The sequence below is a fragment of the Neolamprologus brichardi genome, chromosome 20 (assembly GCF_056152115.1).
Source record: "Neolamprologus brichardi isolate AB-2024 chromosome 20, ASM5615211v1, whole genome shotgun sequence".
Lineage (NCBI taxonomy): Eukaryota > Metazoa > Chordata > Actinopteri > Cichliformes > Cichlidae > Neolamprologus > Neolamprologus brichardi.
This window is the reverse complement of record NC_142123.1, coordinates 29669256-29694553: the sequence shown is the minus strand read 5'-3', so window position 1 is coordinate 29694553 and position 25298 is coordinate 29669256. Positions and strand designations below refer to the sequence as shown.

Here is a 25298-nt window from a genome sequence, read left to right as displayed (position 1 = left end):
TTTAAAAAGGTTCGAGCAAGGACAAAAGGGTAAACTTAAACGACTGTAGCAAATTGTAAAATTTGTATAATGAGTTTAACCTACAGCAATTAAATTTGCATCCCACAACTTTGACCTCAGCCTGTGACAGAGAAAGAGTCGATTAAAAAAATGATGCGAAAAGGCAGCCACAATGAAAGCATCTATCGTGCACCATGTTTCAGATATACGCATAAAACATTGCACTATCTTTGTATCTTTTTGTTGTCTGTAATGCTGCTTCCTTAACCACGAGGCTTTTCCCAGCAGGTAGCTCTGCATGTTTTGATTTGGCAGATTTTTACACTAGATGTGCTTCCTGACACATCCCCAAAGGGATTTGTGTCTCCTCAAACTGGGGAGCTTTTGCTTGGTAGGGTGAACGTGTAAACCACAACACTACAGAGCCATCTTTTTGTTAGCCCTTACAAAATCTAAAATGATATTGCATAAAAGGTACTATTAAAATGAGCTGACATGCAAACAACTCTCTTCAACAAAGACATCTGACGGTTATGATTGCCATTCTGTATTTTTGCATTAGAGGTTTCTCTGTATATCTGCTCACTCTGTTTGCCTGGAACTACTTTGTATTCCATAGGGAGACTTATGCAAACTAATGGATCATTTCAAAATTCCTCAGGAAGAGGCCACCGTGCTGCTTACCGAAAATGGACGATTGGACAGCATGCTTCAGTTGGGGATGCAAATAGTTTTTCGTTGAGAATGCAAACTGGCAAAGGATTAATAGCTCCTGTTGGGTAATGAGAATTTAGAAAAAGAAAATAAAAATTGCAGTAGGTGAATTTATGTAAATAAGGGATTTTATGTACATTCAAACAAGCCTGTGTAGCCATAAATATTAGCCTAGAGGTGTGGCTAGCACAATGCTGTCTAGTCTTAAGGCTTTTTAAAAATGCATTTATTGGTTTTATTTTCATCGCTAAAGTTCGATGATCTTTGAAGTAATGACAGGAGGAATGTTGAAAAAGTCACCCTGATTTTATTTTTCAAAAATCAGAAAACATTTACGTGAAGGAAACCTTTGAAAAAAAAAATATTTACACTGTAAACAGATCAAACTGGCTCAACATCACTTGAACTGTAGAGACAACTTGAAAGCAGTTTCTGACATGGTTGCTAAAGAAAGGCACAACTTGGCAAATGCATATCAATAAGGAATGTACAGCAGGGACCTACAAAGCACTTGGACCATTCTGAGTTGTGTAAAGTGTCAGACATACATTCATTACTGTTCAACTCAGCAGGTTGAGAGTGAGAAATCTTATCGCATTATCGGAAAAAAAAACAACTAAACAATGTACCCAGAAACGTACAGAGCATTGCATTGAGTGTAGGGGGCATGTGGGGGACAACTAAAATCTAAGCGAGGTAGAACTTACCCCTAAACTCAAGCACTGTGTAATATAAATAAATTAATCATGCTACAAAGTTGTATATTACCGTAAACAGCTGTTTGTTACAGGAAGGAAATACACACACAAATGTTGGCTTGACCTCTTCCCCTTTTAGCCAATACAATTAAGCAGTGACGTAAATGTATCTATACAATGTAAATGAAACTAAAACCTTAAATAAAGTGCAGGCATGAGAACATTAAGCATGGGATAGCCTTCAGAGCTCAGCCAACAAAATTTGACTCCGTGGTTGTAGAAGTGGACTACGTGGGTGTAAAAAAATGATTTTAGTAAGCTGACAAAGATGTGATACACATGCCATGTCACAACACAATATCTCAAGTCAAACAGCACCTTTGTTACAACCAGATGGTGCCATGAAATCAGACTAGGCACTTGGAAAAGGGTACAAGTTATTAACTACTGTATCCTGGCGCCAGTGCAACAAAAATGCAGCTATGACTGAACTGTTGCACTTTGAGAGATTTTTGCATTGCCCATTACATTAATCTGATCAGAACGCCTCTTCAATTACAGACAAGCTAATAACATTTACCACTACAAATATGTACAATATCATGTAACCTATGGCACACAACGGGAGGGGAAGTAGTATGGACACATGTGGTCAAATACGTCATTATTTCTGACTCATCAGGCTGGCAAGCTCAGGTTATTTTCCTATTAAAGTCAAAATCCTTCAAAAGTATCAAGGAGACAGTCTTGAATTAAAGCAGTTTCAAGTAAGTTATACATTCAATTTCTGGAGAGACAACAAAACAACTCACCGGGAAAAAAACGAAAAAAAAAGAAAACAAATACCCGCATATATAATTACATGAAATAAAATACAACTACAGTAGTTTTTAGGGATGCACCAACTGGAATCATGGGCTTGGGATATTGTCATTTTGCTCCCCTTCTGTACCAGGGAACCAGAGAAATCTTTTTATAACTAAATTACTAAAGTTTTTCAGCGCTTCACCATGCCATAGAAGTTTATGCAACAATAGACAGACATTAATCATAAAGATCAGCAAGTCTTCTTTGTCAATGTCCTTCAAAAAAATGAGCTGTTGTATTGATGCATCCCTAGCAGTTATACAGATTTGACTAGTAATAACACTTAAGAATCACTGAGATCAGGAGGAAAAGAGCTGCAATAAAGTTAATTGGACATTTTTAACCAATTTAACAGCAAATCAACAAGGATTTCTCAGAATATTGATTGTACCTCAATAAAGAAGAGAGACATTCACAAAAGCGAATGTGTTTATTACCTGATGGATAAAAAAAAAGAAAGAAAAGGGAAACTAATTAACTGCTATTTTGCCCTCTTCCATGAAATGTGGAAACTGTGATTTTGGCACACTGTCTGAGCCATTTTTCTCAATTTCAGCCATGGTGGCAGGCAAGCCTGAGTGGGATCCATCAATCTTCATGAGGCCTCCAGTGGAGCCAATCAGGGGCCCACCAGCAGGGCTCCCAGGGAGTGGGATGCCACCTCCCTGGATGACAGAAATTTCGTTGGTCTTCATGGTCAGGCCACCACTGAAGGAAGCAGTCGCATACTGGTTCCACAGAGATGGGTCAAAGTTCATCGGAGGAGCGACCAGCTCTTTGGGGGCCTGCATCATTTCTGGCATCATCTTTGCATCTGGGGTCATTGCAATCAGCGCCATGGGATTATCTAGAGACAGACGCTGGCCACGCCTTGATGAGTTGTTCCACATGTGGGTGCCAATATGAACCTTAAAAAAAAAACAAAAACAAAAAAAAAAAACGCTTATTTTTCAGTACATCATCTATATACATGAACTCTAATGCCTAATTTAACCATTTCTCAGACAAGTGATGACTCACCTTTAGATTTCCCTTCGTTGTGAAAGCCCTGCCGCAAATGTGGCAGGCGAAAGGCTTCTCCCCTGTATGTGTGCGCTCATGGATCTGCAGGGCACTGGCAGATGAGAAGTTCTTGCCACAGACATGGCACACATGTGGTTTGGCTGATCGTCGTGGCGCAGGGGAGACTGAGGAGGGCGTGGCTGTTCCCTGAGGCACATGGGAGCTGAACAACCCGTGAGGGCCCAGAGGATTCTCTGGGGGAATCTTCATCTCTAGACTGGCCAACGTTGGTGGTATCCTCATGAAAGGCATGTTACTGGAAGCTACTAATACAGAAAGATTGAAGATTAGGTCTACACATTCAAGATGACAGCATCTAATACACTTCACTCAACTTGTAAACTTACCATAGTCTCCATTTGAAAATAACATGCCAGGCTCTTCCTTAATTGCTTTTGGGGTGAAGCTGCTGGAAGCTGTGAGGTCAAGTGCGCCACTTGACTCATCTTTAACGCCTTCTGACTCTGGTTTTGACCCGCTCTGGGGAAATTCATCAAGAGCAGGCTGAGGAGATTTGCCGTTAATGTTGTTAACTGGAGAAGAGGAGCGAAATGACGCAGCCGAGTCTGAGATGGAGGGACTACGGCCGTTTTGATACTCCTGCTCTCTCTGAGCTGGTAGCGATTCTTTGGATGTTCCTTCACTTTCTGAAGTAGTGCTATTTTGTCGTTTCAGTGCAAGAGCATTGGAGAGATTCTTCAAAACATCTAGGCTGGATAACATTGCAGGGGCTGCAAGCTTCTGTGGTTGCTCCTCAGCGGCAGATGGCAGGGAACTGGAGGAGTCATTTGCGGTCTTGTTCAGCTCTGGCTCTTGATCTTCCATGCTGGCTTCAAATCCGTTGGCGTCGATAGGCTTCTCTTCTGGGAGAGAAGGCACAATTGCTTCTGCTGGTTCAAACTGGTTTTCTGGCATGGGGGTGTTGGGGATCTGCCCACCCATGTGCATGCGAATGTGCTGCTGTAGAACCACTGCATTTGTGAACTTTTTCTGGCAGATTGGGCATGAGTGTTGCATTTTAAGAGGAGTGCTAGCCCTGTGCACACCATAATGAGCCTTGAGGTTACCCTTTGTGGTGAATGCGCGGCCACAGATTTTGCACTTGTACGGCCTTTCGCCAGTGTGTGTGCGATAATGCATTTTGAGTGAGCTCTGACAACTCAGTACCCTATGGCAGATCACACACTCATTGGGATCACCGGTCTTCTTCTCCAGTCCATCCACCATCTGCTGAAGTTTGGCTGTTCCAGAGCTTTGCTCCCCTAGGAGAGAATTACCATTCATGTGGTGCAATGCTCCAAGCAGCTCTTTAGCATCTTTCTGGTTAGGCTCCAGGCCCGCCTCTTGGCCATACACAGACGAAACATTTGGGGAGCCATTACTTGTTGATGGCGAGGGTCTCTGGGAAAATGGATCACCCCCAAAGCCATCAAATGTTTTGAACCCTGGCATGGATGATGGGCTGAAAACAGCCGCTGGGTGACTTAGCACAGGCTTCATTTCGGTTATGTTTGACTCATCCATGGGTACGGACATACCAAAGGGAATCCCACTGCTGGTCGGAATATTGTCAAGGTGCTCGGGTACAGGATGAGGATTCATGCTGATGTTAGGATATTTGTCTTTATGTCGCTGGAAATGCACTTTGAGGTTTCCCTTGGTTGTGAAACGGTTTCCGCAGATGTTACACTTGAAAGGCCTCTCCCCGGTGTGAGAACGCAAATGAATCTGGAGGGCACTGTCATTGCCAAAAGTCTTTCCACAGTATTTGCACTTGTGCTTGTATAGTGAGTCCCCACTCTTTGATTCCGGTGGGATGTTCAGCATCTTTGGCTTCACTTTTTTGGAGGCATCGATCCCTGCCTGGACTCCACTGAACACGCTAGGGAAACCCAGAACACCTGAAGACTGTGGCATGAGTACTGGTAAACGTCCGGCTGGATCTGGAGCACCCTTTAAAAGGTCCGTGTTTGATGTCATCGAGCCCATTCCTGCATTCAGAGCAGGAGACATGCCAGTGGGTAGAGGTAGTTTACCTTGCTTTAGTTTCTCCATGGAAAGGCTCTGACTGCCGGTTCTTTTTCCTATCAGTGCTGCTGCAGCAGACAGTTGCTGAGAGAGATGTGCACCAAGGGCTCTCAGAGGATCCATTGTTGACTCTACTGATGATTGGAGACTCTGTGGGACCATCATGGCTATTTGGATTCTGATCTGTTCGGTGAGCTGGATTTGCTGTAGCTGTTGCTGCTGGAGGCACACTAGCTGTTCCAGGATTACTGGAATGGCCTGCATGGCATCCTGTGAAGTCTGAGAAGTGTTTGAAGGAATTTGGGAAACGGCCACTTTAGTGTCAGCCATGGTTTCAAGAGTAACATTTGAATCTTGCCTTTTCGGGGAGGGTTGGAAAGTCATCTCAGGACTAGCAGACATCTCTCCCCGATCCTGGTGTCTGGAATCATCTGCATTTGCACTCGACTCCTCCTCCAATCTTTCCAGCTGGTCTGTGTTGGCATGCGATGGAGAATGACTGCTGGAGTGGCTGTCTTCGTGATCACTGGCAAGGCCTTCAGAAGAACCCTGTGAATATTTCTCAGGCTCGTCACTGCCGTCTCCATCTTTCATGATGACCACTTGCTGACTTTTTGTGCAATTTTTCTCATGTTCAAGAAATTCTTCTTCGTCGAAGAATTCAGCACAGCACTTGGTGCACACTCTGGTTTCATCCATTCTGAACCTCTTTACTTCATTTCCAATCTCCTCAGCGGAATCACCTTGATGAATCCCTTCAACGAGAGAATAAAGTATTTACATGAATACTTCTCATACAATTACAACCATGTTCGTCAAATCAAATAATGTAATTCCTGTAACACATTAGAGGCTACAATGTTTTGTTTAATTTTCAAGATCTGAGATTTTGCTGATTTGGTGTATTTATTCACTGGCTCACACCATCACATCTAAAAGGGTCCCCCCCTGTTTTGTCCACTCTCTCTAGGTAACTGCACCAGGCTGTAAAAATTGTGAATTGCTCTATTGTCCAAAGGGCCTGTAGAGGGCAATCATTTATCTTTGGCTACCTAGAACAATGTCCACAGAAACAAAGAGCTACAGATTGAGTATCAAGTTACACTCAAGTTAGATTCTGAAAAAAAACAAAACAAAACACAACAACAACAAAAAAAAACCCACCAAAAAAAAACCAACCGAACAAAAAAAAAACCAAAAAAAAACACCACCTTACACTAAACTAACCCCAGTTAAAGATCAATCTTATTTCCACAGTAAACAAATATAAACCATTTCTCTAAACTGCAGGTTTTATATTGTATAAATGAGAATAGCTCAAACACAAGACAGCTTTACATTTATTAAAAAAAACTTCCCAAGCATTTTTCAGTCTGTTGAAAGATTGATAAGTGCTCCAAGTGAGCATTTTAATTTGTGTGCTAACCAAGAGACCATTTCACAACTGGGTGTATTGTTAAATGCTAATGCCTGGAAGAATGGGGGGTAGACCACCTGTTTGCATTTGCCCAAGGAATCTGCTGGACTTGTTAATTGCTCACCAGGCGGCACTCAGGCGGTGTCACGAAAAATTTGCAAACAGCATTACATTCTGAACCATGAGGAAGCGCTAACTATGGCTCTGCAACACTGTTAACGTGGACTGGAAGAGCACCCATGATGCAGCTTAGCAGCATTTAAAACTAAAAAAAAAAAAAAAAAAAAGTCCTCATCAGAGCGGATCCATCATTAGATAACTACAGGACGCAGCACACTCGCTCGCCACTTGACGGCGCATGAGCCTCCTGTGATCACCTTTGGTGGACAACATGAGGAGGTCAGAGATAACCGCTCAGCTTAAGCGGGCTGAATAAGATTCATGCATAACCTTTTGGCATTTTATGCTCTACAGTTCATGAAAAAAGGGAAAACTTGTCATCCCAAGTTTTCTAATTATGAGGGGCTACAGCGGCGCTGAAGTTTGCTTATGGCAACACCAAAACGCACCCCCACCCAGTCTCCACAAAAAGGCCACTGCTCCATCCCCCACCTCTCCACATATGTACGAAAGGAAACAGTCATGCATTAAACTGGGGGATTTATTGCCTTTAGGTCGGCTTACTACAGAGTCATATTTCATACAGTTTTGGGTACCTTTGTCTGAAACTTCCAACTCAGGCGCAGATTTGCAAATAAACTCTCGCCAGATTACACAATTCTTAATTACAAGGGGCAGAAAGTACGGATAATTATAATTACAGCAGAATAAACTGTAACGATACCTATGGGAATCTGGCACAAAGAGTCAAAGGTACTGCGCAAAATCTAAAAAAAGCCGATTCAAATTTAACAGTAAAACCAGCTGGCAATACGTGAATGAAATAAAGTTACACACGACAGGCATCCTGACCAAATTAGGTAATTTTTCTAAATTAAAAAAGCGTAAACAATCCAAAATGTAGCAACGTGTCCTTCAATGAATCAACAAAAAGTTCAAAGGACTTTACCGTCTTTAATTTAGTCCGCGAAACAACCTCAATTCATTAGAATCAAACCGTCAATATAAACAACGAAACAAGACAAAACACAGCCAAGAATAAACGATGTTTTTTTGCAAAATCGAAAAAAGAGAGAGGCAGAAAGCTTACAATGTTTCAATTTAAAAGAGCCCCTCGTGGAGCACCTGATTTCTAAATGTGTCGCTTCTCGACCGAAGTTTTAGCCCTGGTCAGTTGAGAGGGACAGCAACAGGTCAAAGTGCGAGGAGGACAATGTAAAAGCAGCCCCCCTCCACACTTTTAAATAAAATATCGATACTGTGTCATTCCTACATGTTAATTTTTCTTGCCAACAAGCCCATCTTTTTGCGTAAACTTACCATTTTCCATCGATCCGGGCTCGTCGGAGTTGATGTGCTGCGGTTTGGCTTGCTTGCGCCGCGACATGGTGCGACCATCAGGAGCAAAGAGTTACAGACAAATTTCCTCCCCTTCTTCAACAGATTCTTCGGCTCGGAAAATTAACCCCTGAAGTAGAAATGCGCATGTCAACGTAATTATTATTATCAATAATGCATTGCGATTTATCACGGTCCCCTGACAGCTGATTGGCTCTGATCCAAGCGCTCACACATTATTTAAATGCGCTCCCTATTGATGAGCGGAGCGGAGTGCCAGAAGGGGGCGGGAGGAGCCATGCTAGTGGATGGCGCTCTGGATGGAGGCAGGGTTAATAACACCCAACTTATAGTACTTTTCCTTGTTCAGGAAAACTATATTTTGCCTGCCACAGAAAGACAAAGGCGACCGAGAGTTCAGCCAAATATTGTTTCCTTGACTTTAAACTCAAAGCAGCGAAATTTAATGATCCGATCCTACTTTATGCCTTTTATTTTCATTAAAGCAACTTATTGTTTATGGGTTTTTGGCCATCCCTTTCCAGGAAACTCCACATATTTTACATACAGCATTTTGTATCCCAATAGCATCACTGTAGGCTAAGTAGGATGTTCCTACAGGGAAATATGGCAAAATAGTTCTACAGAAAGTCAGTTTATGCTCATCAAAACATAGGCTATAACCATGTACATGCACATATGTGCCCCTCCCTTTAATCTTTTTTAAAAAGAATATCGTGTACTAGTAAATGTTGATCTTCTAAATATGAAACGTTAGAGCAGTTTTGTCTCAAGGATGTACACTAATGGAGGGAACACAGTCATCTAAGGATACTGTTGAGCCATAACAGGAAACAGAGTCAAACATGAAATGAAAACAACGTCTTGTTGGTTATATTTGAATGAATGAGAAAGCCAAACGGTCAAGCCCCAACACTATGCAACTCCTTTTTCAAAATAGCTCAAAACGTGTGGTTTTGCATTGAAGGAGCTGGTCAATAAATTATTGTGATGCTAGCTGATGTCCCTAACTGCTGTGAGTGGTTAACCATTTGCAGTGGTGTATTATTTATTAAAGAGGCTGAATCTGTCACTGTATTTCCTGCTGCTGTACTCGCCATAATGTTGTTTTGTCAGGGGGGAAAAAATCAAAATAAAGAAAAAAAAAAAAACAAGGGTTCTGTTATGGGATCAGGATGATGCTGGAATGACTCTGTTGGTCCTGCTTCACATTAGCATTCACATTGTTGGCACAGTCGGTGTGCCGAAAAAACATTCCAGGAAGTTCACTACACATCACAAAGGAGAATTTACAAAGGGGGAACCTTTATTAATGCAGAGCACAGTGATCACCTCCTGCATGTTTATAGCTCACCACACAACAGCAGTCACCCACAGATTTCTAAAGGGTGCTATATGTTCCGGTGGAAACACACAGTCTTGCTGCAGGACTGTGTGTGGGGCAAAGTATAGGAATAACACAATATGCTTGTAGTGTAACCTTGGAGTTCTATTTGTAGGTCTTATTCGCAGATTAACTCATGCAGACATTAATTGGTATACCAAGGGCATACTAAACTGTTGCTTTCATAGAGGACAGTGAAGGTCGCTGTAGTTTGACAAAAGTGTATTTCGGGTAAAATTATGCATGTTGACAGGAAAAGAAGCAACAGGCATACAGATATAAAGCTTGTAAAGGGATTAAACTGTTCGTGGAAGCACAATTGACACATAAATGCAGATCTTGTAGTCTATTAGGCAAGTTAGGGCAAGTGTGTTCATGCTTCATAGATTGAGGCTTGAATGTTAAAGTTTTAAGAAAAGCAAAAAACAAAAGTATAAACTGCAACAATGTAGTTAAGGCTGGTTTTCATGCAACTTCCTATGTGAAAATCAGATCAGCTTGCACTGTATCCTTTCAAATTTTTTTTGTATTTATACAAAACATGTTTTTGACCCTGCTAAGTTCAGGAAACATTTTTAATTTGGATTTTCTTTTTAACAAGTAGCTCCATGCATGAAAGAGTGATTCATACTAGGAGAAAGCGCTGATGTTCATTTAAGAAAATATCATTTAAATGACCTACAGACAGGAGTATGCAAAGTTTCAGTAACTCTTGGTGATACTGGCCTTTCTACCATTCTCTATCACTCTAAAATGCCTCAGTGAGTGTTATATAATGCCACAGCTGATAAGTGTGAGACAAAGACACGGCATTATATTCAAATAAACAAATGTCCTTTAAGGGACTTGCTGAAGGTGAAAAAGAGGGGAGTGTTGTCTAGACAGTTTATAGCCCCAATAAGAAACCATACTTCAATACGCTGCTTCTTCAACCTTCAATCTATACAACTTAAACTGTGCACAGTTGTAAAATTTGGAAAAATGGCTGACTGCTTGGGAAAAAAGTCCCATAAGTAAATAATCATAATTAAATATACCAGTGAATGAAACTAAAAACTGTTTTCTATTCGACACACATTCTTGCTTTGTATAATGTAATACACCATCGAGACATATAGATTCAATGGCCTTGTGTTGTTAAGGTTACATGCATTTGTTGGTGCCTGAAATCTATAGTGATCATTTTGCACTGTTCAGTTTCAGTTATGTAATTTTTGAGAAAAGAGAAACGGCAGTAGAAGAGGCAGCGAACGCAGAAAGCAAACCTAATACTGTGTCCTTGACCAGGTCATGTATCTGACAATAGTATATCTACACTGGTGACAGAAGGTCTCATAAATGGCCAACAAGGCAGCTTGAAAACAGCCTCAGGACAGTAACTACTGAGTTATTATTTTCTATATCCTGGCCTAATTTTCCTCCCCTCCTTGTCTTTTCACAACAGAGTGCTGTGGGATAGAGAGACTTTAAGTTTCTCAGATGTGTCACTCGATGAGCTTTACGACGACCTTGCAGCGGACAAACAATAACAGCCTGACACTTGCTCAGGAATTGTGAATTGAACATGTGTTTTTTAGGACTCAGTAAAAGATGAAAGGCACAGACCAATCGGGGAAGGGTGAGCTATTTCACCTCAGTGTGACAATCAGTGCTGCTGTCAAAACAAGCAATTTGTTTTTTAGCTTTATTTCTAGAAAACCTTTACTCTTCCTTGCTGTCAAATAAAGTGATATAAACAGAAGCTTGCAGAGTTTGAAGAAAACACACCACGTTTGACTTTTTTCTATATGTTCAAGTCTAAAATAAAAGTAGAGGTTATATTATTTTGTAAAATTGTGCATTCTTGTGATAAAACCTAAAGGCTCATAGCACATAAAAGCTACTACGCAGTATCATTAGCTATGAATCTCTTTGACATGACCCTCATTAACACTCTTGATGACATTTGAGTGTCATTCCCGAGCTCCTTGATTAAATCACAGACATTACACGTGTTAGATTGCAAATAATTAACTGTCTACTGGAGAAGCAAAAGGGAAAAATGGCATTTTTGTTCTATGTAAAGACCTAAAAAAAACACCATGCCAGGCTGCCTGACCCTTTTAGATGTTTTCTCACCAGCAGGACACCACAAATAGTCTTTTAATGGTTGACTAGCTTCTTGCTCACTGACATCAGGATTTCTTATGAGTGTATTTCCCAGATCCTGTTTTATTATTTTATCCTTTGATGGCTTTCTTCAGGTACCCCTTAAAACATTTCCTCCCTTGTAGCCATAAATAACGTCATTAAATTTACACAAAGGACAAAGGGGAATAGTTTTTTTTTTCATGCAAGACTTGAGTCCCATGGAAAGGGTAAGCAACGCTGAGGATAGGAAAAGAAAATGAAAACAGTTTGGGTGACCTTTTTTGTTACTTAGGTCCAGTGATTTCCCCCTTCATATTTGTCATATCAGAACGTGAGCGCTGCTTGAAGGCAATCAATGTGCCTTTTCTTAAGACTATACAGTCATTTTCCCTGCCACTGTTGATTTTCAATCACCTAAACATGGCATTATCTAGAAAATACAAGTATAGTGGCTCTCTGCAATTACTATAGTGTCCGACTGTTTTCGTTATTGATCAGCAAACACCCTTTGCAATGTCCTCCTTTTCATGAACATGTGTATTTTGTTCTTTTGTTTGGTAGCATCGGCCTAGAATAGAGGCTGAGGGCACTGAGGTGAAAGGCATTGGATGTTTGCTGGCTGTTCCAATATTGTTTTTCCCGGTGAATGTTTCTGTTTATGTAAAGCCTATTAGATAAACCAGCTGGCTAATTTTCTCCATAGATGTAGATGGGTTGTCTCTAATAATTTCTTTCTTTTTTTTAAACAACAACTTGTCTCTCTATTCAAAAATGGACTGCACGTTTTGTTACCCTTCTTGGAAATTTGACCTTCACTGTGCAGAACGTTGTACGTGCAGAGCTGGACGCTAAAAGGCTCTTTTGACATTTGTTTGCTGAAGGGGGGAATTTTTCTCTGTCATTGTCGTAAATGTGAAGTTAAGTCCAGGTTCAGTCCAGGTCCAACATGCAGCCTGCAGTGTGGAAACCTGACATTTCCAGTGGACATGTGAACCTTTCAGAGAAACAGGACCCATCTGTGTGCATTTAGTGCAATAAAAGCAGTTAAGCTTTTTAAACAAAGAATGTTTACTTCTTTGTGCATTCTGCATTCTTCATGGGCCACTGAGTGTGAGTCTAGCTGTTTTTTCTAAGAGGTGTCTTAATTATTTTGGGATATATAAAATATATCATTTAAAATAAATATTCAAATATATACAATTTCAAGTAAATATATATAAAAAAACATTTCATCGAGGGTACTTGATTATAAAATGTTAAAATTTAACAAGTGTGTTTCCATGTAAAGAGTTTAACCGGAAATTGTTATGACACCTGGGTGGAACAGGAAGTATAAAAAACTCTTTAAACTAGATCTGTGTCTTCAGAGATAGCGAGATGAGTGCTTATTTGTCTCACACCACTGACTGAGAGGATGGGGGGCAGGGGCCTGAGGAGATTATGTGCTACAGCATTCCACAAACAACTTCTACTCTGCTCGTGAAATCTTTGATTTTAGCTTTCAGGTGTAGTTTCTACCCAAACTGAAGTAACTGTTTCGGCACACAATTTTAAACAATTTCAGGCGCTGACGTCACAAAATGAGTCAGCGTTGGTTTTATGTGTTAAGTCCTGGTCTACAGTGATGGCAACAGTTTAATATCCAGCTCAACTCTGAGTGTGGGATCTGTGTGAATGTGTGTGTCTGTGGCACAGGGGCTAGCGGGTGAGGGGAGAGATCAGTGGCCCACACATGGCTGTAATTTAATGGAGAATTGCCCAGTGGTTCCTGTGCAGATGTAAACACAGCAATAGTCAGGCTTTTGTTATTGCATGACTATGACAACTGCCTTCATCAATAAACAATAGAGTGTTGGGGGAAACAAGGGCTCACTGTATGAATAGAACCCCACTGTGTCCACTTCTCACTCTCGTTTTTTTTAGTTAGAGCCACAATAAAGAAATCTGCGCAATAAGAAGATTCTATACCTGAAGTTACACATTAAAGAAGTTAATGCACAACCACAGATATATCATTTTTAAGACGCTGTTTAAGAAAATAAAGATGTCAGGGAGAAAAGCATTACAATAAAGCACTCTTAATTTACAAATCTTGATGGGATTATCTAAAGGAATTATAGTTTGGGGGAAGAGGAGGTCAAACTTAAAGAATCTGCGACACAATAAACAAAGAGATAGGGAGAGCTGGGCAGTCCACATCAAGCTGTGAGTCAACAGGGGGCCAATCATTCAAATCTGAGATGCAATCTGGGTCAGGGCCATAAAGATTTACAGGGTGGGAAGTGGTGAGCAGAGGGGCTGCAGGATATCAGTCCTCTCGCACTTCTAATTAGCTTATGAGAATATAATGGTTATACAGAAGTACAGCGCGCCATCCAAATTTGGTTATATATGTTCATTTAAGTTAATGAATAATCACTCTCAAGCGGCGGGATGAAGGGGAAAACTATGTACACATAATTTAATTGTAACATTTCTCTTATTGTGTTCTTTTGGAAGATCACATTGTTTTCAGTGTCACCTGAAGAATGAAACTAACTCAGCTGGTTCATGGGAGATGAGAACATGTATGGTATGGTGCCAATGAAACATTAATGACTGTAACACGTCTTTGTGTGTCAGCAATGATATCATGCGGACACACATGCTCAGTTTTTGCAAAAAAGCAGAAAGTTTATCTGGAATTTCTTATTGAACATATAAAATCACATTAACCTAAAACTGCTTAAATATGGTAAGAAGACAAAACTGAGTGTTGCCATAATGCTTTTTTAAAATATCTGTGAATAAACCTTTCATTTTTGCATTACTAGTGGCAACGCAACCAGATCTAAAAAAAATAATAAGTAAATTATTAAATGCAAATCTAAGTGGTAGATTTACCATCAGCTGAAAGCACTCTAAAGGGCCCTTGGGAAGCGAATGGGTAAATCTTTTCTAAATACAAAAGAAACTGGCAGCCTATAGCACTTGACAGTGAATGTGGTGGCCCACAGACTTTAAAACACCTGGTGGGCTTTGAGTCTCTGGGTGGAGGTTTACAGTGGCTGCAGACAAAGACAGCCGTGGACCTGACGTACCAGATGTACTGACGGCTTTTTGTGAGCACTGAATGAAACTGTTTATGCCCTCGGCTTCTGCCTATTGTGTTCAATAGTATTTACTTGGGGGCACTTTAAAAAAAATCTATTCGCATTTCCTGTAAGACGAGCAGCCTAAATATCATAGTTCTTATTACTGTGTGCTCATAAAAACTTATTAGAAGTATCTTCCTCTTGTCCCATGCAGGCTTACATGTTGAATTGCACTCTGATTAAAAAATTACAATAAAAAAATAATTGAATAAGACTGCTAATTCTCATTCTTGTGAATACAGTTTAAAAAAGCTGATCTACTACCACAAGTACTGCACAGGAACATGGATAAGAGTGCATTATGGTTGTTATAGCAACCACAGAAATGGCTTTTCTGCTGAACAATAGTCAGATGGGTCTTTGGGGAGGCCCAGTGGCAACTCCCCCCCTCCACACCCACATCTGCCGCCCTCACATAGAGACTTATGGGATGTTCTGCTGATTATTTTCTGTCCTGCTTCCCCCTTTCAAAACTGACAGGCTGAGAGAAAGAGAATAAAATTAGGAATTCTGCCAACATCTGTGGAGGGGCTGTGGTGTGGTAAGCTCTGCTGTGACAGTTTAGATAGAAAGTTTGAAAAAAAAAAAAAAAAAGAAACATTTGGAGAGTGTGCTGAATTCATTCGAGTCAGTGGAGTTGAAAGGTGTGTGACAAATGGTCTTATGAGCTTTGCAGGGTTTATAATGGCAAACAATTTAGAGGAAGAGTCAGTAACAGGCATCTGAAAAGGGCTGTGAATAATAACTTTGCATAGGATCCAGGATAAAATGCAGGACATAGGTCACGGTATCTATTATTCTCAGACTGAATGTATACATTTTATGGTACAATTACTTTTTAATGTTTCCTCTAGCAAAAACAATGAATTCGAGGGATGTAAACAGCCTCACTCTCTCCTGTAATATAAGGAATTGTTTGAAGTATAGAGAGAAAAGGGGTGGGGTTACTCTTTAACAAGCAACACTGTAAATTAAAAGCTGGATAGAAAGGAGAAAACCCTATAGTGCCTTTGTCTTTTGATTTCTAGACAGCAGCCTTGGAAGAATTGGATCGAAGCCACCTGCGTGTCTGCAAAGACACCATGCAGACCGAATACAGAAGAGACACTCTTTATTTTTAATGACTGTGCTTAGTAGAGTCACATAAAAGATCCCAAAGCTGGTGACTCCTAATATAAATAAAACTCCCAAATCTAAAAGCAGGATTTATTATTAACAGGGCTTATTAAGCTCTGGACATCAGTTTTATTTATTTTTTCCACAAATTATTGACAAAATTTTCTCAAGCTGCATTCCAACCTTTGCAGCATATCGTGTTGCACTCTGAAAGTAGTTATAAAACTTACATTTTTCTGAATTGTTGGGAAAATCTTTAAAGACTATTCTTATTTAATTGTGTTTTGTTTTTGAACACATTTCTAGTTAATTTTTGTAGTTTACTGGCTCCAGGAGGTCAGAGTTCAGACGTGTGATGTCATCAGTAAGCGCAAAAAAAAAAAAATAGTGTCTGAGACGTGAGGGAGCGATGTTTTGCTGATGATGCGCTATCCTGCCTGTAAACTCCAAACTGAACTGAGGAGAATAAAGTTGCAAGAAAAAGGAGAATGGAGTCATGTCTCTCTGAGGGTGCAACATAATCTTGGTGTTTCCGCCCGGTTTGGAGTTTATACCGCAAAGAAGGACGAGCTACAGGTGACTAGCCTCGCTCACTACCCCCCACCTGAACTCGCACGGCAGTGCCATCCCTCCGAGAAAAGGCAGTGAAGGTAAAAGTTTTTCGTCATGTCTAAAGTACAGCAGATGTCTCCTGATTGGGAGCAACTTCTTGAGGAGATAGAGGAAAAGTTACTTACACTGCTAGCACCGGATTTGAATGAGATTTGTGTTGCCCTCAGTTTAGCCGTGGATGAAAGTGAAAAAGACTTACCTCGTAAACTGAGGCGGCGTATTCTCCAGTACTTAGAGGGAGAGGATGTTACTGCACGAGAAGATGAAGGAATGTCTCTTTTGTTGGAATTAGATGACAAAATTAATGAAGTGAAGCAAAAGAGATGCGAAAGTAATGCCCCGTTGTCTCAACAAGTGGTACAAGAGCACCACCCTGTGGCTGAAAATGTGATAGCACCCAGTAATTCAGACGAGCAGAGAGAAAGTGTTTCTCATCTGAATGCTACACGGGTCACCCCTGTCGCCACTCAAAGTGTCCCTTTTGTACATCCACTGTACCGACGGGATCTGAAAATAATGGGACAAATTGGAGAACCAAACCAAAAGGACAAATTAACATACACTAGCTTGGAAAGACAAATCCAGAGGGCATTGAAGAGGGGATATGATGAAGGAGACATTGTTGAAGCCATCATTCAAGCTATAACCCCAGGAACAAAACTGAAAAGCTATCTTGAGAGTAGAGTAGATTTGACTTTGCAAGCTCTCAGGCAAATATTACGGACTCATTACATTGAGAAAGATGCCACAGAGTTGTATCACTCGCTCACACGTGCTGTACAGGAGCCAAAAGAAACTCCAATCCAGTTTTTGGTGCGAGCCATGGATTTGAGACAACAACTTGTTCTTGCTTCAGAGAGAGTTCAGTCTGGTTTAAAGTACAGTTCGGAGCTCATCCAAAATCAGTTTCTCCAGACAGTACTCACTGGCCTCCATGATGACACCATCCGAGCTGATGTGAAGCTATACCTGCAAAATCCTAAAATCACAGATGAGGTTCTTCTGGAAAAAATGACTGCGGCATACAGTCTGGAAATGGAAAGAAAGAATAAGCTGTCAGCTGCATCAAGAGCAAAGATGATCAAAGTTGCAGCAGTAAGTGGGGAAGACCAAGAGGTGGAGAAAGAAAGCAGTATGCACACATCAGACAGTAAGAACAAGCAAGGTGGAGCGGTCAAAAGAGACACATTAATGGATAAAGTTGATCAAGGCAGCAAGGCTATATGTGAGGCTCTGCAGAACCTCACCACTCACATTGCCAGCCTCCAGCAGACCGTTAAGCCTCAGCACATGAGAATGGCTGAACCACCTGACCGGAAATACCAATCACAGCCTAGGAGCACAAACGTTAGACAGTGCCAGCAGTGTCAATCATCCAATACAGGAAACAAATGTGACCACTGTTACAAATGTGGCAGTACGGAACACTGGGCAGCAGGTTGTCGTAGGAAAAAGTGCTCAGCTAATTCAAGTAAGATCGAAATCATACTTAACCCTGAAGGGGAGAAGCACCAAACCGACCCATTCAGCCTCAAAGCACCCCTCACTGGTAAACAACAACAAATGGCGAAGCTGGTAGGCAAAAGATGCCAGGTCCGTGGCTTCTTAGGAGGTGTGGACACCACAATATTGTGGGACACCGGCTCACAAGTATCGATAGTGGGGACAAACTGGAGAAAGAAACACCTGCCTGATGCTGAAATGAGGTCGGTGGAAGAGCTGCTCGAAGAGGGAGATTTAGAGCTCTCGGCTGCTAATGGGACCAGTATTCCATATGAAGGATGGATAGAGACTGAGTTCAGCCTGTCCAAAAATGCTGTGGCTGGGATGACCAACAGGCCTGTCCAAGTTCCAATCCTAGTCGCCAGTGGTGACATTGAATGCCCCATCATCGGCTTTAATGTGATAGAAGAATTAGCTTTGAGAAATGACACCAGTGAAGACTGTATCCCCCCAGGGCATATGCTGGACAGATTGTGCTCAGCATTCGAGGTGGGGCGGAAAACTGCAAGAGCTGTCCTGTCTGTCCTAAAGAAACAAACGCCTGACAGCCATCCCCACATAGCCCGAGTAGGAAGGCGACCTGTGACCATCCCGAAGCGTAACATGATGACAGTGCAATGTGGTTGGTTAAATAAGAGTGTGTTGAGTGGGTCACATGCAGTGTTGGAGCCGAACTGTGAGACACCATGGCCAGCAGGCCTAGTTGTTAGAGAACAGCTAATTCAGCTCCCCTCAGAAGGTGATGCTAAAGTTGCAGTGACTGTGGAAAATATGACTGACCATGATATCACCCTCTGTGGTCGCACTACACTGGGGTGGCTGCACAATGTTGATGCTATCTACATGCCACAGGTAAAATGTATGGAGGGTGAGCTTTCTAAGACATCAGACGAAAGTACTTCCTTACCCACAGTGCAGTCCAGTCAGACAACACAAACTGAGCCCTGGGACCCACCAGTGGATTTGAGCCATCTGACAAGTGACCAACAGCAGCAGGTAAAACAGATGCTGAGGGAGGAATGCAATGTTTTTGCAAAAGATGACTGGGACACAGGATGCATTAAAGATCTAGAGCTGGAGATACAGCTAAAAGACAAAGTGCCTGTGCAAAAGACATATAATGCAATCCCCAGACACCTTTATCAGGAGGTAAAAGCACACATACAAGACTTACTCAATCGGGGCTGGATCCAAAAATCTTGTTCTTCATATTCTTCGCCTGTGGTATGCGTCAGGAAGAAAGATGGTGGCCTTCGCTTGTGTGTAGACTATAGGCTCCTGAATGCAAAGACACTGCCCGACAGACATCCCATCCCGAGAATACAGGAGATCCTGGAAAACCTTGGGGGCAACTCCTGGTTCACAGTATTGGACCAGGGAAAGGCTTATCACCAGGGTTTCATGAGTGAGAACAGCAGACCCTGTACCGCATTTATAACACCATGGGGACTCTATGAGTGGGTGAGGGTCCCATTCGGCCTTACTAATGCCCCAGCAGCATTCCAGCGCTACATGGAGGGATGCCTGGGAGACCTCAGGGATGAAATGTGTGTCCCATATTTGGATGATGTACTCGTCTTTAGCTCAAGCTTCGAACAACACATCCAAAATGTGAAGAGAGTGCTACAGCGACAAAGAGAATGTGGTATCAAATTAAGGCCACAGAAGTGTGACTTTTTCAAACGTGAAGTCTGCTATGTGGGGCGAGTGGTTTCAGCAGAGGGATACAAGATGAACCCCAAAGAAGTTGAAGCAGTGCAAGCACTGAAACAGGAGAAACCATCGACCGTGAGAGAGGTGAGAAAGTTGATGGGTTTCCTTAGCTACTACAGACCCTACATACAGGACTTCTCAAGGACAGCCAAACCCCTCTATGAACTCTTAGCAAAGCCTAAGTCTGAACACAAGCAGCGTGGAAAGAGTAAGGAGTGCCACCGCAAATCTGCCCAGCTGCCACCATCCCATCCAATCCAGTGGATGACAGTTCACCAAGAGACATTGGACAAAATAGTAAACCAGCTGACAAACCCACCAATCATGGCATATCCAGATCTAGAGAAACCATTTGTTCTTCATGTAGATGCCTCTGAAGATGGGTTGGGTGCAGTCTTGTACCAGCGTCAAGGGACTGCCCTGAGAGTCATAGGCTATGGATCACGGACATTGACAGCTGCAGAAAAAAACTACAAGCTACATTCAGGCAAGCTGGAATTCCTGGCACTGAAATGGGCCATAACAGAACGCTTTCGTGATTATCTGTTTCATGCGCCTCATTTTACTGTGTACAGTGACAATAACCCGCTGACATACGTCATGAAGTCAGCGAAACTTAATGCAGCTGGACACCGCTGGGTGGCGGAGTTGGCAGATTATCGGTTCACTCTTAAGTACAGGCCAGGGGCAGCGAATCGAGATGCAGATTTCTTATCAAGAAGAGGAAAGCCCATTGAAGACATCATGCAGGAATGCACAGAGGAATGTCAGCAAGATGCCATTGAATGTATTGGGAAAGCCCTAGAGAGAGAGAAAACAGGAGAAATGAACTGGATCTCAGCTGTCACCTGTAATGTCAACGCGCTGCCAGAGGGATGCATCGTCTCAGAACCAATTCAGCCGTTTGCAGTTGACGACATCAGAGACGCCCAGGATGCAGACATAGCCATAAACCGAGTTTTGTCCCTGAAAAGAACACACACCTACCTGAAGCATAAAGAAAAGATGGCGGAGAGTGAGGCAGTTAGGTACCTTCTTCGGCAGTGGCCCCATTTGCAGATTGATGGAGATGGCATTCTGAGGCGTGAGACCACCAGGAGAAAACAGTTAGTTGTTCCTGACTCATTAAAGCCCATGGTCTATAAGCATCTACATGAGGAGATGGGACATTTAGGAGCAGACAGGATGGTCGCTCTCGCCAGGGAGCGCTTCTTCTGGCCTAAAATGAGGCAGGAAATGGAGCACTATGTCACTCAGGTGTGTCGCTGTATAAAGAAGAAGAAGCCTAACAGAATAACCAGAACACCAATTCAGAGCATTGAAACCTCTGCGCCGTTTGAGATGATATCCATTGACTATCTGCATTTGGACAAGTGCACAGGAGGTGAAGAATACATACTCGTAGTTGTGGATCATTTCACCAAATATGCCCAGGCATATGCGACAAGGGACAAGTCTGGGAAGACTGCGGCAAGAAAGCTCTTTGATGACTTTATCATGCGCTTCGGTTTCCCATCCAAAATACACCATGACCAGGGGAAAGAATTTGAGAACAATCTTTTCCGCAAGCTTCAAGGCTACTGCGGTATCAGCCATTCTCGTACCTCCCCGTACCATCCACAGGCCAATCCTGCAGAGCGCTTCAATAGGACACTCCTAGGTATGCTCCGGACACTTGATGAATCTCAGAAGTCAAGATGGAAAGACCATTTGAACAAAGTAGTTCATGCCTACAACTCGACTGTGCACGAAGCAACAGGATTTTCTCCATTCTTCCTTCTCTTTGGCCGTGAACCAACCTTGCCTATCGACCTGCTCTTCCCAAAAAGAGAAGAAGAGAAGAGTCAGTCACACAGTGGCTATGCAGAGAAATGGAGAGGAGTTATGCAAGAGGCATATGCAATTGCAAGGCAGAACATGAGAAAGAGTGCAAGAAGGGGACAGAAAAACTACAATAAACGTGCATGGAGCTCTGTGCTTCAGCCAGGTGACCATGTCTTGGTGAGAAATCTCACACCCAGAGGAGGTCCTGGGAAACTGCGCAGCTATTGGGAGGATATGATTCATGTCATCACCGAAAGGAAAGGTCCTGATAGTCCAGTTTATGTGGTTGAGCCATTGCAGGGGACAGGAAGAAGACGAGTGTTACACCGTAACCTACTGTTGCCGTGTCCTTACCTGGTTGACGAGTCTGGGGTGTGCGAAAGCAGCCTGAAAGAGAAAAGCCCAGGAAACAAACAGAGACAGTCAGCAAGAAGACATCATCAGACCAAGCCCGATACTGACCAAACAGACACAGGCAGTTCTAGTGAAGACGACTGTCACATGTGGACAGCACTCAGATATGCTGATCCATCCTGCCCCCAGAGTGAAGCACTCGGAGAGAAGTCTGAGCCTGCTTTCAGAGCAGAGGGGCATCCTGAAGAGGAACAGGTGGAGGAGAGACGCAGTTTGGAGGAGGATGTTGAAGCTCCAGCTGTTGGACCCGAGAGTGAGCAGAGTGATGCTGAGACATGGAGGCACAAGCCAAAGAGAATGAGACAGCCCCGGCGTGTCTACACATATGAAAAACTAGGTCAGCCAACGGTCCAGCAATGGAGCACGTGCCCTGTCGGTGTGAACAGCCCTTCAAGTGCCATCCATCATTCCTCTGTCCCACCATCATTCATGTATCCTTTACAGTATGAATAGATATAACAGAAAAACCCAGAGTCAACTTCACAAGAGAGTTTAATCTAAGCGTAACATTACAGTTGCAGTTCATGTTGATGTGGTATTGACACATGTTACAGTTAAAAGAAAAACAGGTACTCTAAGCATTATGACTATAATAAATAGAGGGAAGGCTTATCATTCTAGTGGCAAAGAGTTAAGACAGTAGTGGGTACAATATGGGTTTAATGAACTCATGGTTTTGAAATGTGTAATCACATGATGTTGGGGTGTAAATGGTATTTTCCTTGTCCCACTGCGAAGATTCGGCGGGCCCACCAATACTTCGAGGGATAACCCACCCTTCAGTACAAAAGGACTATGAACATTTAGTTTTGTATCGTGACCATGAGAGACTTGTCCTGAGATACTAAGAGATGGTAGCCTCTCACCCAGTAATGTGTAATATGTGTGGAAATACTTGTTTGCTCACTCATCTTTGGTTAAATGTTCTATTTTTGGTAAATTGTCAAAAGATTAGAAAGAAAATGTGTGGCAACATTTTTCTTTTGTGGGGGAGGGTGTTGCACTCTGAAAGTAGTTATAAAACTTACATTTTTCTGAATTGTTGGGAAAATCTTTAAAGACTATTCTTATTTAATTGTGTTTTGTTTTTGAACACATTTCTAGTTAATTTTTGTAGTTTACTGGCTCCAGGAGGTCAGAGTTCAGACGTGTGATGTCATCAGTAAGCGCAAAAAAAAAAAAATAGTGTCTGAGACGTGAGGGAGCGATGTTTTGCTGATGATGCGCTATCCTGCCTGTAAACTCCAAACTGAACTGAGGAGAATAAAGTTGCAAGAAAAAGGAGAATGGAGTCATGTCTCTCTGAGGGTGCAACAATCGCACTAATTACTTTATTGATTCATACAAATACAACTTAAAAGGAGGGGAAAACGATAAAATTCAGCTAGAGCACATGAAAGTGGATTTGTCTTTCAGAACAAACATTCAATACATGTTTTAAAAAGAAGCACTCAAACTTGTATTGCTTGTTTGAATCCCTGCCCTATCCAGTTAACTACTGATAAATAAGTGCTTTCTCTCAGGTATGCTTCTATTTAGCATTTACATGCACACACACACACACATGCAAGCACAGATAAATAGAAAGTAATCTTGTCGTCATAGGTAGTGACCAATGATGCATTTACAGGCAGGAAAAGAAGGCAAAAGAAAGACTTTAGACTTCCCCCGCATCCATATTGATTAAACAAATTTGCCACAAATCATTTTACAAATGCCCAGCGGGGGGCTATAGAAGTTGGTGGAAATACCCCATTCATGCTCCGTCCTCCCCGCAGGGCTGGAACCTCGACTCTTGGCTCGTTTAAGCGTGCTGACAGTCTCTGATCCTCTGGCCATCTGCGGGGTGGGCTGGTCAGCGCCGAGGGGTCTTTGTGTTCTAAACTTTAGGAGATTTAACAGTGAAACTAGGAGAAAAAAACCTCTTAAGGTGAAGGATCCCCCCCATAAATCTGGTTTCTAGCTCATTTGCAAGACACACAAATCAAACTGTGAAGTCAAAATGGCGAAGAGCTAAACTGAAAAGGACGCCTAAGTGAAAAACGTCTGTATGGTGAACAGTTTCAGTCAAACTTTAAGTGATTTTTTTCCCACTTTAGCTGGAAAACAAGTGGCATTCTCTGCAGCACATGGCACATGCCTGTTGTGCTCTTTCAGTGACTCATACAAATTTGGAAAAAGATTAGCCCCGCCCCCCTACCCCCCACCACCATGCTTCTCTTTGTGAATGAAAATGGGAGGAGACAGCTTATGTGGAATCTATGTAAGAATGACTATTTCTGAATGCAGGTGGGTGTGTGCATGTGCTGAGTTGTTGTCTGACAGAGGAAAATAACCAAAACTGCTTCGATTTTCTTCTGTTTGCAGCGGCTGCTTTTCAGCTGTTGTCACTGTTATTGACTACTCGATTTTAGCTTTTTGATAATGCAAAATTAACACAAAGAGGCAGGATACAATGCAAAGTAATGCAGCACTGTGATTTGACCTGCCTGATGAAAACACTTTAAAGAAACCTTTATCATTCACACTCTCCAGGTCCTCCAAATGTTGAAGTAAACATCAGCAGCCCTCAGCATGGCTGTTCTGTGTAAAGAGGCCATTCCTCCTCTTCTTATAACCTCAAACACATGGTAAGCTCCTATTATTTTAACTGCTTCCAGTTACTTTAGATCTCACTCGACCCCTGAGTGCAATCAAGGGAAGGTATGGCCACATTAAAACAACCAGGCAAACCACAGCTTAGGTTACCCTTGTTATAAAAATTGATAACATAAATGATTCATTAGTGATGTTGATTCATAAATAATTCGTCTTGAATCTGGGAACAATTGTGAATGCTTATATATAAATCCATCAAATTATATTTTAATTGAATATACGTGACTAATCTGGTCTCAGATCTATTTTAAAACTCCTGTTTTTAATCTTACTAATCATTAGATACATGTGTCTACTTTGTTTTGTGCCTCCGTCTACACAGAAGTCCAAAGATGATGATGAGTGGGCTCAGAGGGAACAGCTGAGTTTGTTTCTGTAGAGAACAACAAACTGGTAACGCTTACAACAGCTGTGCGACCCGAGCGTATAAGAAGGCGCTACTGAGTGGGGTTTTCACCTGTGTAACTATACACATAAAGTAGCTTTGTTATGATTAGCTCATAACACATTCTTAAAGTCCGATTCATGCACGTGCTCCGGATTAT

General features: G+C 42.0%; 1 protein-coding gene across 2 annotated transcripts; it reads right to left on the bottom strand.

Moving 5' to 3' along the window:
• Positions 1–1054: 1054 nt before the first annotated feature.
• Positions 1055–23981, bottom strand: sall4 (spalt-like transcription factor 4). 2 transcript variants are annotated; one of them, XM_035909152.2, is made up of 5 exons: positions 23847–23981; positions 8227–8374; positions 3689–6124; positions 3300–3607; positions 1055–3187 (listed from the first exon to the last, which is right to left on the bottom strand). In XM_035909152.2, exons 2-5 carry the CDS (start codon positions 8291–8293, stop codon positions 2750–2752), a joined length of 3249 nt encoding a protein of 1082 aa, XP_035765045.2. In that variant the 5' UTR covers positions 8294–8374; positions 23847–23981; the 3' UTR covers positions 1055–2749. The 2 variants fall into 2 exon arrangements, with proteins under 2 accessions (XP_035765045.2, XP_087690197.1); XM_087834071.1 differs by having other exon boundaries at positions 3300–3604.
• Between the last annotated feature and the right edge of the window lie 1317 nt (positions 23982–25298).

Bases quoted from the DNA above. Each gene is read 5' to 3' on its own strand.
- sall4 (XM_035909152.2), bottom strand. From the start codon at position 8,293: ATGTCGCGGCGCAAGCAAGCCAAACCGCAGCACATCAACTCCGACGAG. The intron at 6,125-8,226 runs GTAAGTTTACGC...CTCTCGTTGAAG, and splicing joins GCCCGGATCGATGGAAAATG to GGATTCATCAAGGTGATTCC. The intron at 3,188-3,299 runs GTGAGTCATCAC...TTTTTTTTTAAG, and splicing joins CAACGAAGGGAAATCTAAAG to GTTCATATTGGCACCCACAT.